This window comes from Nuphar pumila, chromosome 3 (genome assembly GCF_984573655.1).
Source record: "Nuphar pumila chromosome 3, dmNupPumi1.hap1.1, whole genome shotgun sequence".
Classification (NCBI taxonomy): domain Eukaryota; kingdom Viridiplantae; phylum Streptophyta; class Magnoliopsida; order Nymphaeales; family Nymphaeaceae; genus Nuphar; species Nuphar pumila.
Genome location: NC_143251.1, coordinates 13134366 through 13154004, shown reverse-complemented (window position 1 = coordinate 13154004; position 19639 = coordinate 13134366). Strand labels below are relative to the sequence as shown.

Here is a 19639-nt window from a genome sequence, read left to right as displayed (position 1 = left end):
TGTCTAAATTACACTTATTTTTATTTCTTACAAGTTATAAAAAAAGAGATTTTGTTTGTGAAGATTGCATTCTTGGTAAAATAAAATCTTTACCCTTTGGGTCAAGACATTTTATATCTAAAAATTCATTTGAGTTGATACATTCGGATGTATGGAGACCGACTCTAATTGTATTCAAAGGAAGAGTATTACTATGTTGTATTTGTGGATGATTATAGTAGACACTCTTAAATCTTTTTTTTCAAACACAAATCTGAAGTATTTAGTTATTTTAAAAAAAATCATTGTTATACCAAGACTCAATTTAGAACCAATATTCAAATCTTTAGAACCGATTTTGGGAGAGAATTTGTGTCAAAAGAGTTAAAAAATTATCTTGACTTACATGAGATTATCCATCAAAAATCTTGTCCTTAAACTCATCAACAAAATAAACTAGTCTAAAGGAAGCATAGACATATTGTTGAGACCACTAAAATACTTCTTATATCAAGAAATATTCCAAAAATGTTTTGTGCCGAAGCCGCTCTTACACTGGCTTATTTGATAAATATAACGCCTTTAAAAAATATTAAAAGCATTTCTTCTATTGAAAAATTATTTAAAACATCATCCTTATTGTAAAAGGTTGAGAGTTTTTTGTTATAAATGTTTTGTTCTTACCAATAAAAATGACAAACTTTTCTCAAAAGCAATTCCTTGTATTTTTTTAGGCTATGCCGAAAATCAAAAGGGATATAGATATTATGACACTAAAAAGAACAAATTGTATGTTTTAATAAATGTTACTTTTCTTGAAAACAAAAATGGGTTTGGTAAAGAGAAAATCTAAGAGAATTGTGACTATTTATTTCTTTTCAACCTTGTTGATTTACATGAAATATGTGAAAACATTCATGATGTGCCTGAGTGATAATGAGGACACTCATGATGCACATGAGAATATGAATGAGGGCCTTAATGGTATAGACCTATCTCATAATGAAATTCAAACATATACTCGACGTACCGAAGACCATCCACCATGTGCTTTAGAAAGATATTCCCAAAATCAAGATATAGATTTTCCTAGTGTTAGAAAATCCATGAGAATTTCAAAGGTTTCTAGTAGATTTGTATCCTATGATTCTTTTGAACCTAAGTATAGTTCGTGTCTAATGGCCATACATTCATATATAGAACCAACATCTTACCATGATGCTAAAAATCATCAAAAATGGATTAAGACAATGAATGATGAATTAGAAGCTTTAGAAAAGGCAAAAATTTGAGAAATTCAAATATTACCTAAAGGAAGAAAAACTATAGGATATAGATGGGTCTACAAGATAAAAACTAAATGGGATAAGATATTAGAAAGATATAAAGCTAGGTTAGTAGCCGAGGGATATAGTCAAGAATATGGGATAGACTATGACGAGATATTTGCTCCAGTCGCTCGAATGACCACTGTTAGAATCATTATTGCTATATCAATCTTTTAAATGGATGTAAAAAATATTTTTTTGAATGGTAATCTCAATGAGAAAGTTTACGTGGATCCTCCACCAGGTTTAAGTTTAGCACATGAAAAAATTCTTCGGTTACAAAAAGCATTGTATGGTTTAAATCAAGCCATCAAGGCTTGATATGATCGGTTCAGTAATATGATGACACTTCACTTTAAATATTATTATACTGACACTGTATTGTTTGTTAAGTCTTCTAATGCAGGAACGATAATATTACTTCTTTACATTGATGATATGATTATCACAGGAGGTGACAAGTAGAAAGTTAATTATATCAAAGATGTGCTCAAAGATAACTTTGATATGAAAGATCCTGGTTTTTTACGATATTTTCTTGAAATAGATATGGTTTACTCATCTTGTGGTTATTTTTTATCGCAGATTAAGTATGCAGCAGAGATCATAGAATGGTCAGGACTATCAGATAAAAAATGAGTTGATACTCCATAGGTCATAAATGCAAAAATGAAGAAAGATGATAGAGAATCTCTAAAGGATCCAACTCCATATAAACAAATGATTAAACTTTGTCTTATCTCTCTATTACTCGTCAGGATATTTTTCATGTTATTCATTCTGTTAGTCAATTTAAGCATACTCCCACTACAGTACATATAAGTGTTGTAATGAGAATTATTAGATATATTAAAATTTTTATTAATTATGGATTATTTTTTTCATCCTCTTCCTTGTTAGAAGTTATTGCATATTCTGATTCTAACTAAGAGGGATGTGAATGATAGACGCTCAACCACTGGTTCCTATGTTTTTGTAAGTGATTTTTTAATTTCATGTTGATGCAAGAAGCAACAGAAGGTGTTTTTCTCTTCCACTGAAGCAGAGTACCATGCTATGGCAACAATTATGTCTGAATTTAGTATGGTTGAGACAATTATTAGAGGATTTGAGAGTTCATATTGCAGAACCCTCAAGATTATGTTGTGACAACAAGAGCGTTGTATACATTGCAAGCAATCATACATTCTATGAGAAGACCAAACACATTGAAATGGATTGTCACTACATTCGTGAAGAATTTTTGAAGAAGACCATTATTTTGCCTTATGTTCCATCTGAGTATCAACTGACAGATTTCTTCACTAAAGTGCTCCTATCACCTAGGTTTCACTTCCTTTTTGGCAAACTCTCGGTTATTACACTATGAGTTTGAGGGGAGTGTTAAGATTAGCCTTATATATATATATATATATATATATATATATATATATATATATATATATATATATATATATATATATATATATATATATATAACCGGAATACCCATCAAGGGCATTTCGGTTATTTCACTATATAATAGGCATCAGCCCATTAGAGGCTGATTGTGTGTTTTTTATTTTCTTTATTTTTTTTTGTTGTTGCTTTTTTATGTAATGTGATTGGGCAGCTCCAACTAGCTGTTGGAGCTGTGTGACCGTTGGGAGCAGCCCAATAGCTAGTTGGGCTGCTCCCTTTTGCCTCCCTTGTATTATGAATAGGGCTTCAAGCCCATGTATTCTCCAATGTTTTTTAGAGCATTTTCATGCAATACAAGAAATATTATTTTGACCCTTGTGTGGGTAGTATGGCTTGATCAATCAAGTGTTCTTGCCATAAGGGACGTTTATTTGCTTTTGTTCTATTTCATTACAGTTGTATCATTATTTCATTAGAGATAATTTAGTTGTTGGTATGCTTAATATGTATTGCATACATAAGTAGTGTTAGCTGTATTGTGTTTCTCATTGATAAGAATAGCCATTTCCAACTTGCTTTTCTTTCAATGCGGCATGAGAGTTGGGTTTGGAAGAAGGTTGGGACTTTTGATAGGCCATGCCCTCTTGTAGGATGACTAAATTCATGCCTGAGGAAGAAATATTGCTGTAAATTCCATTTAATATTTAGTTCGACCTTTGAGAAGGTGCCAACCACAATGGTTTCAGGCAACACCATGGCCAAAAAGGTAAAAACCGTTAGATAGTGGTTCTATGCACTCATATATGTATGGGATGAAATGTGTCTGTGTGTGTGCACACGTGTCTGTCTGTGTATTGTGGTTCCACATGGTTCCTTCAAAATATTCTACTTCATGAGGTTTCTTCAACTACTATACTTTATATAGTGGTTCAAAGTTTGGCTTCATAGGCCTGTTCAGAAATTAACTGATACCACATAAGGTGCATTCGACACAGTGAGTTTTCCAGCCTCTGGGAGAATCCAACTTTTTCATTTTTACTGGGCTTTTATTCTATAGGCATGTCGTTGTGCTTTGCACCAAGGGCTCAGGCTTGTGGAAGAAAGCTGAGAACATATTTTTTTTGAGATAAATATGCCTCCTTTTGCTTTCAGCCTCAATTCCTAGGAAGCACCCGTATTGGTTGATGTCAAATTCGTGATTTAGACCTCTCTTCAACTCATGAATCTCTCTCATCATCCCTGATTGCTACTGTGTCATACATACTTAAATAGTGCTTAATACATTACTTGACTAAGAAATTGGGATCAACATAAGTTTGACAATGCCCAAACTTTAACATGGTTCTCTTAAGGATTGTTTCAGCTAACGTGAAGCTTTTCTCAACTTATATACTTTCCTTCTTATGGGCGAACTTATTGGCTTAAAACCTTTGCCTGAATCACTTCATAGTTTGGATCAAATGTTTTAATAGTGTTATAGATTCTTTTCCTTTCTACCTTTTTGCCCCTTTCTTTAACACAATGCTGGCATTTAATGGTTTTAGATCAGTTCAATTCTTTCATTGATTATCTTAGTTCAGAATAATGCTCGAATAGGGGCCCATCCCTTGGTGACATTTCCCAGTGTTGTCCAATATTTTATTTATAGAATTGGTCTCTCCTATCCTAGGGCATCCCAAAGTTCTGAGGACTCCACATACATAAAACTTACTGTGCTTGATTGTTACATGGAGATGGCAATCCATCTCATTACCATTGTTTGATTGTTGATCCAATCTTTATATTTTTAGGATCTTGTTATTTGGTTTTGGAAGTTCCTTGATAAAATCTGTATTCTTTGTTCAACCAGTCACAGTTATAGTGACCCTAAACTATGATAGATGGTTATTCCTGTCAAACTTTGTCATGGTGAGTTGGGAATTTTAGCTTACAGTGGTTCAATTGACACTTCAAGGACTGGGGCATTCTTTTATCCATCATTGGTGCTACCTACATTTTGTCCTAGTTTTGGAATCCGTCTTCTTACATGCAAGGCAGCAACTTTAAAAAATATGAGACACCCTCGAGCTACACAATGTCAGCATATATCCTCACACACCTAGTCTTTTGATTGACACTTCCCCATATCTTGCATTGAATGTAGTGATGAACAAATAATTCCAAAACATAGTACTTCTTGATGCTTTGAGCGACATTCCTAGCCTATCTAAAAGTAACTCTTTGAGGACTTGAGCTAGAAAGATGCGGAACTTAAGCATAGTATGTGTACTGAATATTCTCAAGATTCGAACAAAATGGATTTTACACTATCTGAGTCCTATATTCCTCATTATTGGGTCTGTTTATTAATGGGAAAGTACACCTTGGATAACAAGTAAAATTGGTATCGTCAGCTTTGAACAACTGATGTCAGTGCTGCATTAAATATTGTGCTAAAAGATTTAGAGTTTGTCTAAATCCTTCTCCTATGACTCCAAGAGACCTGTAACAGAAGCGCCTACTACTTGTCATGTTGTATCTGTCTAGCTGCTTGTACATTGTAATACTCCCTATTCAATTATGTCATACATGTTGCTTATTTTCCAGAAAACAAAGTGAAATATATTCAGAGTTTTTCAAGTGTTTCCTGTTTCATATTCAGCAAGAATATAGTTCTCCATTTGTTTTCTTGTCACAATTATGTACACCACCTTTTTAGATGATTATTTTGTATCTATCTTCGAATTCATGTTGCAAAAATGTGTGAATATTTTGCAGTATCGTATTTCCAATATAAACTACAATGTAACAAGTGGACAACGGTATCCTATACCCAACAACTTGGCTCCTGTATACATTACTGTTGGTGATGGAGGAAATCAGGAAGGGCTTGCTGGAAAGTGGGTCACAAGTTATATAATATTCAGGATTATTTTTTGGGGCTCCGTTTTCCAACCATACAAGTATAGTAGCTAATATTTCTACTTCTGTACAACTAAAGTCAGAAATTTGTGGTCTAGAATGTACCATCTGTAGGTTTCTGTACCCACAACCAGATTATTCTGAGTTTAGATAAGCCAGCTATGGTCATTCTACATTAGAGATCAAGAACAGAACACATGCACTATATCATTGGAATCACAATGATGATGGTCACGCTGTGTCTACAGACTCGGTTGTATTTTACAACCAGTACTGGTGAGTGGTGGCTTATTATTGGTGAATACCTGTTGTTATGATTGGACTGATACTCATGTCTGCCCATGGATAAAGTTCTAGTGATCTGATGAGGACTTACAAAATTTAGCTTGACTCAGATTAGAACTTCAGGGACTTGGCAACTTCAGTCTAAGCCTCTAGTGGGCTGGATTGGTGAATGGCTTGATGAGTTGTGGAGCCTGATTAGGGATGGCAGTGGACCAAGGGAAAGCGGGGCCCCGCCTCAACCCATTTGGACCGGGGATGAAGGGTATGAAACGGGGATGGAGGCGGAGACGAAGGTTAAAATCCATCCCCGTTCGGGGATGGAGGCGGGGATGGACGTACCCTTTTCCCCGCCCCACCCCGTCCCCATCTCATCCCCTCCCCGCCCCGTCCCTGCCACTTTTCCCCTTCTCATCCCCGCCCCGCCTCATCCCCGTTTGAACGGGGGATGGAGGACATGAAACGGGGATGAAGGCGGGGGTGGAGGTTAAAATCCATCCCCGCCGGAGATGGAGGCGAGGATGGAGGTTCTAATCTTGAGGGGGGTGGGGGTGGAGACCTTGTCCCCCGCCCCGCCCCACTGCCATCCCTAAGCCTGATTCAGTGTTTTTGCCCTTGCAGGAAGGGGTCCGGGGGCTCTCCCAGCGCGGGTCCCGACTTGTTTAGGTTTAGGGTTGTTGCCCTTGCCTTATAAATTCTTTCTTTTCTTTCTCTCTTGTAACAGTCGAAAAAGAACAATAAAGTTTTTCTCTGGGCGGCCGTGGTTTTTTACTCTCTCTCGGATTTGAGGAGAGGTTTTTCCACGTAAATCTGTGTTCTTGTTGTGTTTGGTTTGATCGTTTTTGTTTATTGTTTCCTGGTTGTTTCTTGCTTGCGGTTTTCCTAACATGGCTCTACTTCAATGGGTTCTACCTGGGGTTCCTAATCTGATCATTAATTTGAACTTCATTATCTTCTTGTAGATTAAAATATCATTGTTTCTTAATTTTATTTTTATATATTTTGAATGTATACTAAGTGAGATATGGTGATTCAGGGCTAATAACCAGAGGAGGAGAAGATTGAAGAAACATCATCGCAAGACTGTTTCAGAACTTTATCTCTGGATTCTGATACTGGTGAGTGGATGGCTTGTTATTGGTATACAGCATGTCTTATGTTTGAACTGATACTCATGTCTGTCAGTGGATAAATATCCAGTGATCGGATTGAGGGCTTGCACAACTCAGCTCCACTCTGATTCGAACTTCAGCGACTTGGCAACTGCAATCTAAGTCTCGTGTGGGCTGAATTGGTGAATTGTTGTAATTGGGATCCTACGAGCAAGTTCCTAATCTGATCATGATTTTATCTTCATTATCTTCTTGTAGATGATAATTATCATTGTTTTTTGACTTTCATTATATATATTGAATTATACCAAGTGGAATATGGTGATTCAGGGCTAGAAATCAGAGTTGAAGATTGAAGAAACATCATCACTACTGTTTCGTAACTCATTTATGCATTGTGATGCGAGCAATTCTTCTTGACGCATGTCAGATTGCTATTGCGGCTTTTTGGAGTGTAGGTTTCAGTAAATGATTCTGCAATTGCAATCGTGAATATTGGATAGTCCTGTTATTCCTTTTCCTGCTAAATTAAGTTTATTGACATTGCAATTATCCTTGAGACATAATGAAAACTCTGCTTGTGCATCACCATTTTGTTTATTCTGTCATAACTTGGAGGTATATATGAAGGTGGTTTCCTTAGTTATCCAAAAAAAAGAGGGGGAGGTCTACAATGTGATCTGTAAAACGGCTTCAGCTTACTAATGGCATGGGCTTCCGTTCAGTGTCAGAAGCACTCAAGAAACACTAGAGTTCATCACCAACATGACAATTCAAGTATATTACCACTGAATCCTTTGTGAATCCAACTATACAGATGTCTTTTTGGTAAGGAACATAGATATAGAAGAGGGTTTTGATGTGATGTAAAGATTTTCATAGGAATTTAAAAATCAAGAGCCCACAAGACACCATAGCTAACACAAGAAAACAACATTTACATTAAAACAACTAGTTCTAAAACGTTTCTTACTAAACAAACCATGGCAAATACATCTGCCAGATCTGATTGACTAAACACTGCATCCTTTCATGGCTTTCTACTAAAGAGTACATACTCTTGATCGTACCAAAGACAATTTTGTGTGTGTTTCATTCTGATTGTACATTCACCAACCAATGGAAATGATCAGTATCGATATCGGCCCTGAATCGTTTGGCCACCGATTCAGCTGTATGCAGCCGATACCGATATTCAAGTGAATCGTTTCTGTATCGGCCAAAAAACAATAAAAAATGTGTCAATCATAATGTGACAATGTTAAAACTGTTAAAATAATATTAAAAATTAATTTTTAGTATTTTTTACATTTATAAAAAAAATAGCCGATTCAGGGGCTGAAATGAATCGATTTTCTGCCGTTACGACGATACTGATAACATTGTTAAAAACCAACTAAGCAACGGAATATAAGCCAAGTGGACCTGCAATGTGACCTGGCTGCTTCAGCCAGAGAATCCAAGTCTCCTGGCTACCCTCCCTACTGCAGTGAACCCATCTCCAAAGACTAACCAGTCCGCCAAAATCTAGGTCTGCTCGATCCACGATAGACCAGCCTGCTCAAGCCTAAGTCACAAATAATATCAGCTACTTTTTGGAAATCTTACGATTTTATCATGAGATTTTCAAAAACTCAAAAAATATGATACTTTCAAGATATGACCCATTTTAAAAGTGTCGTGCTTTCATTGCGATATTATGTCACTATTAATGCAACATTTATATTTTTGTACTATTTTAAGTTGATCCTTATATTTCGATATCTTCTGTATATTTACATTGTAGATAGGGGTGGCAATCAGGTCGGGTTGGCGGGTCAGCATACCTCAACCCGAACCCGTTTATTAAACGGGTCGTCTGTGGCAAACACGAACCCGACCCGTTTATTAAACGGGTAACCCGACATGACCCACCAACCCGCTTAATAAATGAGTTGGTTCGGGTAAACGGGTTGGTGGTCAGTAGAGCCGTACCTGTGTTTTATGGGGCCTGAGGCGGAGGGAAAAAATGGGCCTCCTATTAATATTAGGAGTTCAGGGCCTCCGATTTTTTTTTAAAGAATCAAAATAACAATAAAATTAGCATTCACATTAAACAAATATAATATTTCAAATATTTATATTATATTAAATAAAAATGTATAAAATATTTATATAAACTACCTAAACAATACTCATTGGCCTTAAAAATGGGCCCCTAAAATTTTTTTGGGCCCAGGGGCCCTGAGGCCCAAGCCTCATTGGCAGTCCGGCTCTGGTGGTCAGGTTGGCGGGTTGACCCACCCGCCTAACCTGTTTATTAAACGGGTCAGCCATGTTGGCATACCCCTAACACGAACCCAACCCGTTTAATAAATGGGTTAGGTGGGTCGACCCGTTTATTAAACGAGTTCGTTTTTGCCAAATCCGAACCCGCCTAAGAGGCGGGTTGGGTAGGGATGGCAGTGGACCGGAGGAAAGCGGAGCCCCGCCCCGCCTCGCCCCGTTTGGACCGGGGATGGAGGCGGGGACGAAGGTTAAAATCCATCCCCGTCCGGGGGTGGAGGCGGGGATGGACGTGCACTTTTCCTCGCCCCGTCCCCGCCCCGACCACTTTTCCCCACAATATCCCCGCCCCACCCCGCCTCATCCCCGTTTGAACCGGAGATGGAGGACATGAAACGGGGATGAAGGCGGGGGTGGAGGATAAAATCCATCCCCGCCGGGGGTGGAGACCTTGTCCCCCGCCCTGACCCGACCCGCCCCGCCCCACTGCCATCCCTAGGGTTGGGGGGTCGTGTCAGGTTTTGCCACCCCTAGTTGTAGAGTCTAAATGTACTGATATTTTCAAAAAAAATTATCGTGAGACTTTTTGTTTTTTGCCAAGAAAATCACAAAATCTAGGTTAGTCACCCTGGTTCAGATCTGTTTTTTAAACTGCATTGAACAATCCAAACCTTCCCCAGTCCCAAGAAAAAGAAAGGATATATACTCTGTTCTGCAAGCCAGGCCAGAAAACAAAGAATGGTGAACAACTGGCTTTTTGGTTGAAGTGAAGGACGCATTGAATTTCAAAAACTTTAAACTTGGTTCCACATGGTTGATACAGTGACAGTGGACAGTACTGCTCCCCTCTCACATGGAGGCATAAAAATAATAATGAGCCAAGTGGGAGATGCACAGCAGGGAGATTTCATCAATAGGAAACAACCCGAACCTAGCCATCAGGGCCCGTTTAGAGTTCGGTCTATCGGGTTTTATGTATGCATGGTTCAATCCATTTATTATTGCGTTAGTTTTTGGTTTGCTTTTTAATGGCCTGGGGTTTGAAGAACAGCTCATGAACCAGCCAGCCCATTGGCCTAATGGGTCAATGCTAATTTAGCGAGTTAGTCCAACCCAACCCAAACTCATTTGTAGGTTACTTTTTAATGTCAAAAAACCTTAATTCTTAAATAAACCAATAGTCCCATGCACCCACACAATTATCTTTCTATTTCTCACAAAATTAATGCAACTAATTAAGTAAATAGTAACAATCAATAACTTCACATGTACCCAACTAATTATGTTTCTAGTTTGCATAAAATTAATGTAACTAATTAGATAAATGATAATAGTTATCAAATTACTATGCAGTCAACTAATTTCTTTAGTTTTCGTATTACTAAGAAATTAATTAGGTAACTTAAGCCCATTGAATCAGCTCCTAAGCCCGGTTTGTGTATATAACAGGCCAGTAGCTAATGGTAAAGGCCTAAAACCTTGACCCAAACCTGGCCCGTAGTGGGCTGGGTCAGCTTGGCCCACTGAGACACCCGGCCCGTTGCCCACCCTTCCCGAATCTGGTAAAATTAAAGTGATAAACAAACACTTCATAGCCCAAGGACATGAATGAAAAAGATGAGAAGTGTTGGGTTGGCTCATAAATGTTGTATAAGGTTGGCGATCGGGCTAATAATGACTTCTGCAAGACTCTTTAATGCATGAATGGTGACACACTATCTGCTATTCAATCACAACCATCCATTCCAAAACCCCTTGATAAACGTTTTACCATTGATGGTTGAAAACCATGTGTCATTATCAATGCTTTCATTTGCCTTGAGGATCCAAACGAGTTGGATTCAAGTCGGACCAAGGTTGAATTTAGTGGGAACCATGTGTCAATGATCATTGCTTTCATTTGCCTTAGCATTTGAAGCCCGTTTGAGCTCAGGGTGAAGCTATACTGAATCCAGATCTCTTATATATATATATATATGTGTGTGTGAAAACGTTTTGACAAACTCGGGTCGGAAGTGCAGCTGCACATCCAAAAAAAATTGCATTTTGAAGATATATATATATATATAGAGAGAGAGAGAGAGATGTTGTTCACTGTTAGCGGGCACGTGTTTTGTGAAAATAACTCTTTTAGCAGTGCTCCTCAACCGCCGCTAAAAGGGCATTTTCCACCTAGACCTTAGCGGCAGTCAAGACCGCTGCAAAAAACACATACACACAAAAGGAATCAGGCGTACCAATGGGGGCTCTACTTGTCTGGTTGGAGCTGCACGTCAGTGTTGGGACGTTGCAGGTTCAAAACCCAATGACATACTTGTATAATTGGTAGGGGTCTGCCTAACACCAGCTTGCCTTTAGGAAAAAAAGAAGAAGAAAGAATCAGAAGCGCTGAGCATGTAGGACCCCCGCTCGATTGGGCATCCATCAATAGGCCTAATCCTGGGTATATGGTGATTGTGCTGCTCTTTTTTTATGAGGTCAAGTTAGGACTCTCCAAAAAACATAATTTTAGGTGTTTTATGGTAGATCTGAATCGTCAGATATGTTTATAATTGTTTGTTTATTCAATAGAAATTTTGTTTTGATTAAGCATCTTTATGTTTAAATGTTGATTTTAAAGAGGTAAAAAAAATCAATAGTTGATAGTGTATTGAAACTTAATAAAATATTCACATTTTTACATTAAATCAATTCAAAATAAAGATTGTTTCATAAATAAGTAATGATAAATACATCTAACGACTCAGATTTAGCTTAAGACACCTAAAACTATAATTTTTTGAGGATCCTAACTTGACCTAACGAAAAAAGTGGCAGCACAATCCCCTTCTTATTATGTAAACATGTCAGAATTGTCGATCAGACTCATTAAGTCAGATGTGAAAATATAATATCAGTCTGATTAATAATCGGATTTGGCCAAGGGGTGGGGGGCGCTTTTCTGGTAAGTGAGTTAGTGCACGTCACCTTGTGATGGGACTTTGCAAGTTCAAATCCCGATGGTATTGTTGTAAACTGGTAGGGGGCTGCCTAACCCAGCATAATAATAATAATAATAATAATAATAATAATAATAATAATCGGACTTGACTTTCTTTATCCAATCAATAAAACGGACTCGGAATTGATTGAATATTGGGCCTAATCCCCAGCAACTCACATCCTTAATTTGCCTTGTGCCCATTGTTGTTAGAATCAGTTTCATAAATCAGCTTTGAATGGTATCAAATTGAACGGATCATTTTGAATCGGTTTTATTTAAAATTTTGATTTTAAAAAATAAAAAATCATTAAAAAAAGAAAAAGTCAAGAAAAAAAAAACAAGGAAAATACTGAAATACGGTAAACGATGACTTATAAGATCCAGTAAATATCATAATTAGCAGAAAAAATGAAAAAACAAAAGGAAAACCCATTCAGGCCGATTAGATTCTGATACCACTGCCTGAGCCCTTGGAGGCGAACCTTACCTTCCAGCATGCCCATCAAAAGAGGGAAAAAAAATAAGCAGAACAATTGGATTGACAGTTTTACTGAGACAGGTCATCATAGCTTAGGATCATGGAAATAGATTTAAAGCCTGTAAATATCGATGAGCACGCCATCTGGAATGTGGTTTCTGCAAAAGTTCAATTTACCCACTTGTTGCAGTAAAACTTTATTGAAGTCCGGTAAATATGGTTACCAACAAAACAGATAATCACAATAAAGCCTTCTCTTCCACCAGCCACTAAAGCTGCACTGTCTATAGCCCCCTACTCTTTTTTACCATCTTCAATGTAGTCTGTGTGTCTCAACATTTGCCAGAACCCAGAAACATTTGTGAACTAAAACCAAGAATTCACCTCTGTTTTCTTGATGCTTTTACACAATATATGGGAGAATAATGCCTTCATTTATGAAAAATGGGACGCATTCTCGGGGGTGTTCTTTCAAATCCTTGTATCTCAATCCTATGAATGAGCTCAAGTATTATGAAGATGGTGGCAGTGGGGAACTCAATCTGCACCTCTGCAGTTCATCTCCTGGTGAGCTCTGTCAGCATCCCTTATCTGCAGAGAGAGGAAAGAAGCCGAAAGAAGAAGGTAGTGCTTGTGCCAGCACTAGTAGAAACAGTGAGAGTGGTTACACTTATAGAAGGAGAGGATTCTTTCAGAGTTCTTGCTCCACTCTTGTTGATATCAGCAAAAACAGGAACTGGGTCTTAGAAGTTAATCCAATTCCAAACGGTTCCAAGTGTGTTTGGGACGATTCAAGTGCTGTAACTGCTCCTGCCTCATCGTGGTCCACTCTTCCTAAGAGGTATATGCCTTTATTTAACCACCACCATCATGATCACGTCGCAGAGCATGGGTACCATCATCGAGTAACGGTGTATTACTGTATTACCACCTTCATTATCCTTCTGAGAATCATCATGCATCAACATCGCCGTGAAACAGAGCATTGTCCCTCATATCATCATGTACATGACAAATTTATGATCATGGTCATTGTCATCATTGCATAATTGAGTCAAAAGGTGCACTAATGCAAATTTTAGAATGACCATAGCTGATTCCTAGATACTATTTTGTTGAGAAAGTGAACGGTTGGAGCATCAGAATGTGGTATTTGGTCTTTTTTTGTTTTTTATGGTGAATTTATTTAATCTTGATTGTAAATGTTTTATAAGAGGAATTTTCTTGTCAAAACAGGGTAATCTCTTGGTTGAATTTTTTTTTGGGAGACCCCGCACATATCTGGTAAAACTATAAAACATTATATTAGATTTAAAATTTTGGATGACACCAAGTTAGAAGACGAGATGCAATCTAAAAGCTTGTGCATACCATGCAAATATGCTTCAAAATTATCGTCCTACTTTTGTTTGAGAAAAGTGTACAATTAAAACAGAAAGTGGTATCGTTCTTCATTGATTAGGAACAGTTAATAATGGAAGCCTGCTAAAGATGTGCCAGTTAAACCTCAAACTGGAAAAATATGTAGCGGCACACACTCTTTAACTGGTAATCAATATCGAAATGATAATAACTAGTAGGATAATTGGAGAGAACCCAATTTCTGACAGATATAGAAAGTGGATCTTCATGGAGCTCAACAAAGGTATGCCTGGGTTTTTATTGTTTGAATGGCAAAAATATGTAAATCATCCCTACGACACTATCAAATTTGACTCAGCATTAACTGAAATAGAATAATTTTCTACTATTAATTGAAGTATCTATATAATCTCTACGCAAGTTTGATCGTCCTTATTGCTCCTCTGGTCTGAAAATGATGTAACCTGTTTGATTTTATTCCGCACACGCACATTGTACGTTCATGAACCAATACATCAATAAGGTATACTGCTAAAATTTCAAAGGTTCTATTTGAATAATTCATCCTGCCATTGAGCACCATAAAAAATTTGTGATTTTCAAACCAGAAATGTATTGAGAGAATATAGCACTAACTGAGCTCCTTTACTCTGATAAACAGACTTGTCTATGATTATTGACCAAATTATTAAGTGATTCATTTTCAAAAGTTTGTATATTATTTTTATCTCGTCTGCTTTTTCACCCAGGTCACTACTCTTTAGGCCACTTCCTGCAGATATAGGCAGTTGTTCCTGTTATATAGTTCGAGAACAGCCTGAAGGACAAGGTGGATTTTCTCTCTATACTCTTTACACTAATGTAAGTTGGACATGAGACTTGAGTACTTGGTTTCTGATGTAACATTCATCACGTTGCATGTGTGCATGTGTGTGTATGCTCATGTGCATATATTGGCAAACTAAACTGTTTTTTATGTTACAAAAGTTTAAAGTTCCAATGCCATCCATGGTGAAGTTTCCGCTTCCATTTTGGTGCAGGCTGTTCTTATTAAAGTTTTCTCATGATTTGTACCTATTGATGAATCTCATAAGTATGCATTAATCATCAAGACCCCCCTAATTCATTGTTTTCAGCTGCCATTTAAATATATTCTGATACATAAACGTTGTAAGGTTATTGAAACCTGGATTAGAAGGTTTTCCTTCATATTTTTCTTAAGTTCGCTAGAAGTCCTTGTTCTGGTCATACCCATGTTGAGATTTCATCACCTAAGCTTCTTTCCATTTCCTAGTAGCATGGATTGCATGATTTAAGATTTTATAGTGCTATAGTAATGGTGCCTGCTGCAAATGTAGGAAGGTCAAGGAAGAGTAGATCAGAAACTTGCTGTCGCCTATCATAGAAAGAAATGGAGCCAATCAGAATTCATCATAGCACGAAACTCAACTGGCATCAAGTCTAGATGGGATGAAAGTTTCATTGGAACTGTAACTGCTAACTTCATGGGTTCGTGCTACCATATATGGGACCAGGTCCAGAACTTTCTCTTATCAGCTAATCGAGTTCAACAACAATAAGAGAATGAACTATTTATGGCTAAATTGACAAGTTAAATAATTTTACTTTCATTGATTTTGGATCATTTGAGCAGCTTGACAACTTTTTATTTTGTTTGTTTCTTCCAGAGTAGCTTTCTAGATTCCCCATGGAAGGATACTAAGCAACTTGCAGCTATCGTCATGTAACATTAAAAACTTTCCTCAACCGTTTTTACTAGATTTTGGTTTGACTTTCATAGGTAAATATCTTGCATTTTTCTCTTTTGCAGTTTCTTGCCCACTATAACCACCTTGACTGGGGATTTCAGGAGGATGCATGTCCGTATACCGAAATCTCAATCTACCCATACAAAATATTCTCTTCAGGTATATCTGTGTATTTGTGTGTGCATGCACTGCATGCATGGTTTTCTTTTTTATTCCTTTAACTGTGATCTGAAAAATTAGTACGGCATGCAAACATTATAAAGTAAGGAGCATCAATTCTATTTCAACAATTAAGATATCATGAATGCTGGTCTAAAATTTCAATCTTGGGTCACACTGTTCTTATAGAGTTCATGATTTAGCAACTATTGGCCTAAACCCCACTTAACCTCAAACTCCAGAGTCTATGGGACCTAAATGATTTAGTCTCAAGTCTATTAAGGGAAATCTGTATCCCAAGTCAGTTGCTTTTGTCAAACATTTCTTTTAGTTCTTTATCTAATGATTTGATAGAACAGGTAGAGGATTCAAAGGGATTGTGCTGGGACTGGAAGAACATGAACCAAGTGAACCACTTATTCTCAAAAATTCCACACTACAACAAAGTCAGTGCTAAATCCTTTGCTGTCAGAAATTCATTTTATCCATTTTTACTCACTTTTATCTGTTCATCTTATACAAAACTTTGTGACCTAATTTCCGTGTCAATGTTAATATGGTAGCATTTACAGCTTTCTTCTGCACTATTCACCTGTTAATATGGATGTTTTCATAATCAACACTATATAACCTTGGTATTATTTCACTCTGACGTTCTTTTTCTTTTTCTTTTCCTCCTTTCCATTTCTGTCTCCAAAATTGCAATCCAATAGAACTCAAAGCAGTATGAGCTAGAATTCAGAGAAAGAAGCAGGTCAGATGTATATATACAAGCATCAGTTAAGAACTTTCAGCTTATAATGAAGGTAATTCGTGGAAATTTTTCCTTGCTAAAGCATTCGCTTAATGGTCCATTTATCACTACCTTGAAAAAGTAATGTTTTCAAGCTAAGATTTTATGTGGCTTTTGAGACAGGAGGATAGTGGTGGGGAGTCGGTTCTTCTTCTAGGGAAGATAGGCAAATCAAAATACTTGATGGACTATAGGTAATCTGTTGCCCTATTCTTCTTAATGTTCATTGTTCTGGTGCCTGCCAATTAATCAAGGACTTGTTGCATTACCATGCAGGTACCCCTTGACTGGCTATCAGGCTTTTGCAATTTGCTTAGCATCCATAGATTCAAAGCTATGCTTCTGTATCTGATCCATTACGTTGTCACTGGATGAAGTTAGTTGTTTATCTGATTTGTAACACTTACACGGAAGAAAATTACCTAAGTTCCCACTATTTATAATGTCACCATTTTCGTCAACATATATTCTTATCATCATAAAGGTATTGAAAACCAAGATACCTTTATAGAACAGCCATTCAGAGGACTGGTGTAAAAATGCATTCAATAGTTTAGAAGGTTGTTTCTGACAATTCATATTACCCTGCAATAGTTGAAAATGCAGTTGTTTAAATACCCATTTCACGTACTGAGCTTCTCATCTCTTAACAACCACTGGCATCGTGAAAAAAATAAAAGGATAAAGTAGAGAAATAAAAGTACAATTTACAATCAGAAGTTTTCGCACACACATCAGCCTTTAAAGTTGGACTTTTAGCTTATATGACCAAATCCTGTAAGGATATATGGCCATAAGCCATGAGTCTTGACCCTTGATGAAGGGTCATGAACATTGGATACATCTCTGTAGAGACACTTAAGAGTGAACCCTTTCCTTGTGAGGGGTGTTTCTCCATGGGACAATTCCAGCCCCTCTTCAGTATCTATATATAGACTAATTTGCAGTGATTAGATTATAGAAAAATCCAATGCTTGAAGGGTTAGAAGCTGTGACTAATCAGTGTCTCTGGCGATTTATTGCGTAATTGCGTACTCCCTTTCTTCTACTCAGGTTTGCCCTCCACTCAATTCCAACAACTACTCGCAGCAAAACAAGCTACACAATCAAATTAATTACAATCATGGCACTTCCAATTAATTATATTGCAAAAGAAACATCTCTTGACTGAGTAAAAATACAAACATGATTCAGAAAATAAAAAGGGACAAATTAGACATGGTAACTCTTATGCTTCACCTTTTCCTTTTATGGTGTTCGCCAAACGTTTCTTGTACAAAGAAAAAAACATTTCGGCAGGAGAAGTGAATTATATGGCCCATTATTTAATGGATGCGAAATTGAAAAGTTTTCCATATTATGAAATAAAAACTTCATATGAAACAATATTTTGATGTTTTCACAAATGAGAAAGGTTAGGAGATTTCATGTGGATCCTTACCACTTTAATTTTGCAATATATAGGTGACAAAAAGTGCTGCAAAAATAATCTCTTGAGAAACAGTGATTAATCACATGGTCAACAAGAATTTAAAGTTTCATTCGTCAAGCCCCGTGTTTGATATGTTTCACCAAATGAGAAAACGGGCATTATCACATGAAGTGTCCATTTTCCCATTTTTGCAGGTGAAACAAAGGGACCAAAATTGTAGAAGTGGGACGAAGGCATCAACTAGAAAGGAAAAACAGTGTCCAGGTACCTAATACACTATATTAGACTTTTCAACCACTTTGATTGGGAGTTTAGACATCGAAAAATAACCATATTGTACAACAAAAATGATGTGTTTCTCAAAAAAACTATACAATTTTTTTAAATCCAGCCATCCAAAACTGCAATTTTTCGGTTGTAAAATGACCTTTTCAACTTTCACACGTGAATTTCCTCATATGCAAACTTCCCTCTCAAATATCCAAATATGTGAATTTCCTCCCCTATTTGTGAATTTTCTCACACATTTATGAAGGTTTCGCATGCCAATGTCCTTACACATTTTCTGTCCCTTAAGAGATTTTGAGTAAAAGGAGTTTGTTGGAAAAAACTGACACTTCAAATGCACAATGGGCATTTAGCAACACTTCAAAAGAGTCACTAAAGCCTTTAACAACAAGCATTTAGCGACGCTTCAAAAGAGCGATGAGCATATAACACTTCAAAAGTGTCACTAAAGCCTCACAAATTATAATACCCCATTCGCATATTTTGAGAAGAAAAATTGCATATTTGGAAAGACATTTGCATATTTTAAGAGAAAAATCACATATTTAAGAAATAAATCACATATTTGAATATTTGTGAAGGAAGTTTGCATATCTGAAAAGAATTCGCATATGAAAAGGGTGAAAATATATGTTAATAGTCGAAAAGTTGTGATTTTAGACATGGGCGGATTTTCGAAAATTGTAGGATTTTTCAAGAAGCAAATCATTTTTGCTGTACAGTACAATCATTTTTCGTTTAGACATTGCATCAATAAAGAAATTGTGCATAGCTGCGGGAGGGTGCAAAACTTAAACTAATTAGACAGCCATTTTCTTGCAGTCAGCCGAAGAAAGTAATCCCATACACCCAAAACCATGTGAGTAAAGCAGATCACCCTACGGCAACCTTTATATTTTACGAAAACTTTCCCATTGGTAAACACATTAGGTCTATCCCCACGGAAAGTGAATCCCAAGTAATAAACATGCCCTGGTAGAAATAGGACCAAGTGCCTAGAAAACTAACTCATGACAGGAACACAACCCAAACCAGAAGCAGCAATCTAGTCTCAAAAGTTGACGGGGTGTTTGCATGACCACTCTGCTTGTGTGTGTGTACGAGAGA

The 19639-nt window shown here is 37.0% G+C and overlaps 1 protein-coding gene across 1 annotated transcript; it reads left to right on the top strand.

The window, feature by feature from the left end:
- The first annotated feature begins 13223 nt into the window (after positions 1-13223).
- Positions 13224-17386, top strand: LOC149842024 (tubby-like protein 4). The gene is made up of 8 exons (XM_090000574.1): positions 13224-13570; positions 14841-14952; positions 15450-15626; positions 15780-15835; positions 15923-16019; positions 16733-16825; positions 16936-17006; positions 17089-17386. The coding sequence occupies exons 1-8, from the start codon at positions 13224-13226 to the stop codon at positions 17162-17164; spliced, it is 1029 nt and encodes a 342-aa protein (XP_089856700.1). The 3' UTR covers positions 17165-17386.
- Positions 17387-19639: the final 2253 nt, after the last annotated feature.